At 43.0% G+C, this 4,887-nt stretch overlaps 1 protein-coding gene across 3 annotated transcripts in view; it reads left to right on the forward strand.

Annotated features, from left to right (window-relative positions):
- The window catches only part of Col14a1 (collagen type XIV alpha 1 chain), a 209,322-nt gene that overhangs the window by 103,173 nt on the left and 101,262 nt on the right, over nucleotides 1-4,887 (forward strand). For all 3 annotated transcript variants that reach the window (XM_029469983.1, XM_021183602.2, XM_029469984.1), the window contains exon 20: nucleotides 4,405-4,534. In XM_029469983.1, the coding sequence (XP_029325843.1) occupies nucleotides 4,405-4,534 (130 nt within the window). The remainder of the gene's footprint in view (nucleotides 1-4,404; nucleotides 4,535-4,887) is intronic.

Raw genomic sequence — 4,887 nt, forward strand, 5'->3', positions numbered from 1 at the left:
AGAGAAGAGAAGAGAGAGAGAAAGAGAGAGAGAGAGAGAGAGAGAACGTGCACAAGTATATACTTCTGTGGAGACTAGAGGTTGACTTCTGGTAGCTTCCTCTGTAATTCACCTCATTTTTAGAGACAGGATTTCTCATTGAATCTGCAGCTTGACATTTTATTAGACTGGATAGCATGTAAGTCTCCAGGATCTGCCAGTCTCCATTTCCCTAATGCTGGGTTATAGGCATGAGCGGCCATGCCCAGATTTTTATGTGGTTGTGGGGATCTGAAGTTAGGTCCTTATGTGTGGGCTATGAGTGCCCACTGTGACATCTCCCCATCCTGCCTTATTAATGAGATAGGAAGAAAGTCAGATGTGTCTGAGTTTAGGACAGTGAGATGCAGGTCAATGACAAAGTCAAAAGACCTTGAAATCGTGTGGATGAAATGATATCTTAAAGTGATGATGTCTGAGGTGAAGAGATAGTTTAAACAATAAAGTGCTTGCCTTGAAAGGATGAGGAATGAGTTACATTATTAAGCCATATTAAAAAAATAATATGTGTGGATGTGATGGTGCTCCTGTAATCCTGGTGGGGCGGGGGAAGGCAGAGATAGGTGGATCTCTGGGCTTGCTGGCCAGCTATCCTAAACTACTAAATAAATAACAGCTCACAGAGAGACCCTATCTCAAAAACAAAAAAGAGTGGATGTGCCTGAGAAATGACACTCATGATTGACCTCTGGCTATTACACACATACCTGCACACATTTGCATATGCATCCACACACACATGTACCTGCACACATATGAATGTGCATAAACACACACACATGCACACGCACACACAATGATTGCCCAGGAAAGACAGAGGGCTAACCCATACTATGAAAGCAAAGAGGAAAACGTCCTGATCATAGACATATTTTCTCTTATTATTGGCCCAAGTTTTCTCTTCACTGTTACAGCTGATATTTATTTATTTGTTTGTTTGTTTGTTTGTTTATTTGTTTATTTTGTTTTTTGAGTACACAGGGTTTCTCTGTGTAGCCCTGCCTGTCCTGGAACTCGTTCTGTAGAACAGGCTGGCCTTGAACTCAGAAAGCCGCCTGCCTCTGTCTCCCAAGTGCTGGGATTAAAGGCATGCGCCACCACATCCAGCAGCTGATTGTTTTTTTCGTGGGCAAAGGATGGGGTAGAACTCAATTTGGAGAACTGCATACACATTTAGTATTGCAAACAAAAAGGAAACAAGAAGAACTAAATTTACCTGTTAGGGTATGTGAATTACTTCTGAACGTCAAGGCATAATGAAATCTATCAAAGTTCAAAGGAAAAAGAAAAAAAGAGCTGCAACATATAAAAATGGCAGTCACTATTTCATCAGGATTGTTTTGTACAGTGGTTCATGGCACTGAGGAGTGCCAAAGACAGCGACCCCAGTCTTGTCAGAGCAGAGATGTCTCTGTTACTTGTAAAAGGCTGCTTGGGATCCTAGCATCCGATAGCCTGTTAACTGCAGACTGAAGACTGGTTGGTGAACCTTATCTAAAGAGGGGCTATTTAAAGTGTGTCTTAGTCTTCTGCAGGCTGAGTTATTAAGTTTTGGAAAGCTCCTGTCAGCTATTTAACATTCCTGTAACAGTCCAAGAGTGCCAGTCACGTTTCTCTATTGGTTTTGCTTTATTGTATTTGATACAAGTATCAGGTCACAGTGGTTTGGAATTAAAGCAATGCCACAAACACAATTCTGAATTCTCCTCCATCACCATAGGAAAACCAAGGTCTAAAAATGGAATTTTGCAGGACGGGACCCAGCAAAGTGTATGACCTCTATAGTTTCTTCTGCAAATCACAGCTGGCTGTATGTGGTCCAGACAGCCCTCAGAGAGCAAGACAGGAAAGTTACATATCTGAAAACATTAAAACCACAAAGCTCCCTAGTGGAATTTGCATTGCATTTAATCACTAACATCTTTCACAGAGTTGTCTTAAAAATGAGAGGCACCATCTGCTATGACTGCAGCATCTGTATTTTAAGTAGGAGCTTCTATTAATATATATAATTTGACTTTCTTTTACTTAAACAAGCAAAGACTGAACAGGATGAAATTTGCATACCCCAGAGGGAATTTCCATTTTTCTCTTTTCTTTAAATTTTATTTTTATGCGTGTGTGTTCACACACTTGTGTGAAGGTGGCATGGAGAGGCCAGAAGTCATCATCACTTGCAGCTGGAGTTATGTGCTGGTAACTGAAATCAGGTCCTCTCAGAGAGAGACACCATGACCACGGCAACTCTTTTTTTTTTTTTTAAGATTTATTTATTTATTTTATGTTTGTGAGTACACTGTAACTGTACAGATGGTTGTGAGCCTTCGTGTGGTTGTTGGGAATTGAATTTTTAGGACCTCTGATTGCTCTGGTCAACCATGCTCACTCCGGTCAACTCTGCTTGCTCAGTCCCTGCTTGCTCTGGCCCAAAGATGTATTTATTATTATACGTAAGTACACTGTAGCTGACTTCAGACACACCAAAAGAGGGCGTCAGATCTCATTACAGGTGGTTGTGAGCTACCATGTGATTTTGAACTGGGATTTGAACTCAGGACCTTCAGAAGTGCAGTCAGTGCTCTTACCTGCTGAGTCATCTCTCCAGCTCTCCATTTTTCTCTTGATAATGAATATGAGGATGGAAAAAAGGGTTTGCTCTGCATACTTGTATGGCATAAACCCCCAAAGGTTAAGCAGGCCCTAGATCAGATCTCTAGGGTTTCAATATGGTCCCTGTACTGGGCCATGTGGGTCTGTTTCCATATCTATAAAGTGAATGTGATATCACTACCTTCAAGGGTTATGGTGATGACGAAGCTACTTCCTGGATTTAGATTCTTCTAGTAGCACGTGGCACCAAACCTTTAGCACTTACTAAGGGTTGTTGTTATAAACCACAGAAACTACTTTCTGGCAAGGAGTGGGAACCCTCCAGAGTGAGCACACTGATTTACAGTATTCCACAGGCTACATTTGATCAGCAACAAAGCTGTATGCTTCCCAGTGTGAGACCCGACCTTATTTAAAGAGCATCTACATGGGTGGTGTGCTAGACAGCCTGGAATGAAAAGCTGGGCTCTGCTCCAGCATTCTGTTGTAGAGAGACACCCCTAAGGATACTACCCTTGACGAGGCAATGCAAGTCAGGGCATCCACAGCTGCCTTGCGGCCCTTCCTGCCAGGGTTCGACTAACTCACTCTAGATTAAAACAGAGCTGCTACTTTTATAACTGCCTACCCAAGATTCCACATGATGCAACCTCCTGTACACTCCAGTGTTCCTGTCTTTGGTTAGCAGAACTATGGTTGTCTAGTGCAGGCTTTCCTTATACCCAAGATGGTGGCATGTCAAAACTTAGCTGTAGCATAGCAATAGCTACTTCTTGGTTCACCAAAAGGTTTTCTAGGACTCGTTCCATGATCGATGAGTTCCTTCCTTCTGTCAGAAGGAGAAAACATAGCCTCAGCCTGCTGGCATCTCACCCAGCCCTGGAATGGAAAACCTTTTTGGATGTCTTGATCTTGTGACTCTTTTAAGCCCCCTTGGATCAATTTGTACACACTCACATTTTTTTCCAGTGATTATTAAGTTCCCAACAACTCAGAGAAGTGCCAGCATTTGGTTGCTGGGGCATAGGCCCAGTATTTTGTAGTGAATGTGCGGTTCAGAATATTCTCTTAGAAACAGCAGACTTATACTGTATGCCACGTGGCATATTGCACACCAGCTGGTGCAGGGTCCCCGTGCCTCTGGATTTCTTTTTTTTCTGGCAGTTTTAGTGACACAGAGGGATAGCAGATCCAGATGGAAGAAGACATCTCCTTCCAGATGTAAGAAAGCTGCAGCAATTTTTGAGTATTGCTGTTAAATATGTTTCAACTAAAAAAAAAAAAACAACAACACTTGGCTCATGATGCTTTATTCTGTTGCTCTTGGATGGCACCCATCCTTTCTAATTGAAAGAATAAAATGTTGGGGTCAGGTTATCACTGAGGAAGGAAAATAGGGGAGGCTGGATTTGCAAGAGGATGCTCAAGTCATTTCAGAACAGATAAGCAACGGTCTGGGTTGGAGAATGAACTCTATAAACACAAACACCGGCTGGCTTGGCAGATGGTCACTCCGTCTTCTCCAGGAAGGCTGAGAAGATACTGAGAGGAGATATTCTGTGGAGTTAATCCTATTTGGTGCTTATAGACTAAAGTTTCTGCAAGGGATACGGCAGGGAGAGATGCTTTAGCATGAGTGCCTTTCCTTTCTCTAGCTCACTTCTGACACTTTCAAGATGTCTCTAGTCACACTTCTTTATGAGGCCAGTGGGAGTAGGAGTCTCACACAGTCATCGTATTTTCCTTTCTACTCAGGTTATGGTGCCTGGAGTGCAAAACAGTCTCCTTCTGAAGACTCTACTTCCAGACACTGAGTATAAAGTCACGGTAACCCCTATCTATACTGTGGGAGAAGGCGTCAGCGTCTCCGCTCCTGGGAAGACTTGTAAGTGAAACCTTGTCTCCTTTGACACTAATTGATCCATCACCGATGATGGGTAAAGTATAGTGCAATGATTAGGACCAGAAAACCTGCCAGAATCTTGTGTATGGGTGTGGACCCATGTGCAGTGCAATTTGGGCAAGCTGTTTAGCATCAGTGGGCTACAGTTTTATTTTCTGTGAAAGGTGAAGCACAGAGCAGAACTGATCCCTCAGCTTCACCTTGTGATGTATCACACGTCCCAGTGATTTGCCAAGGTGGAGTCCTCATGCCTCAACCTTTCTTCACATTTCACAGTATGGTACCAATCTGAGTCTCTCCTCCTCCTCCTCCTCCTCCTCCTCCTCCTCCTCCTC

Source organism: Mus caroli, chromosome 15 (assembly GCF_900094665.2).
Source record: "Mus caroli chromosome 15, CAROLI_EIJ_v1.1, whole genome shotgun sequence".
NCBI lineage: Eukaryota > Metazoa > Chordata > Mammalia > Rodentia > Muridae > Mus > Mus caroli.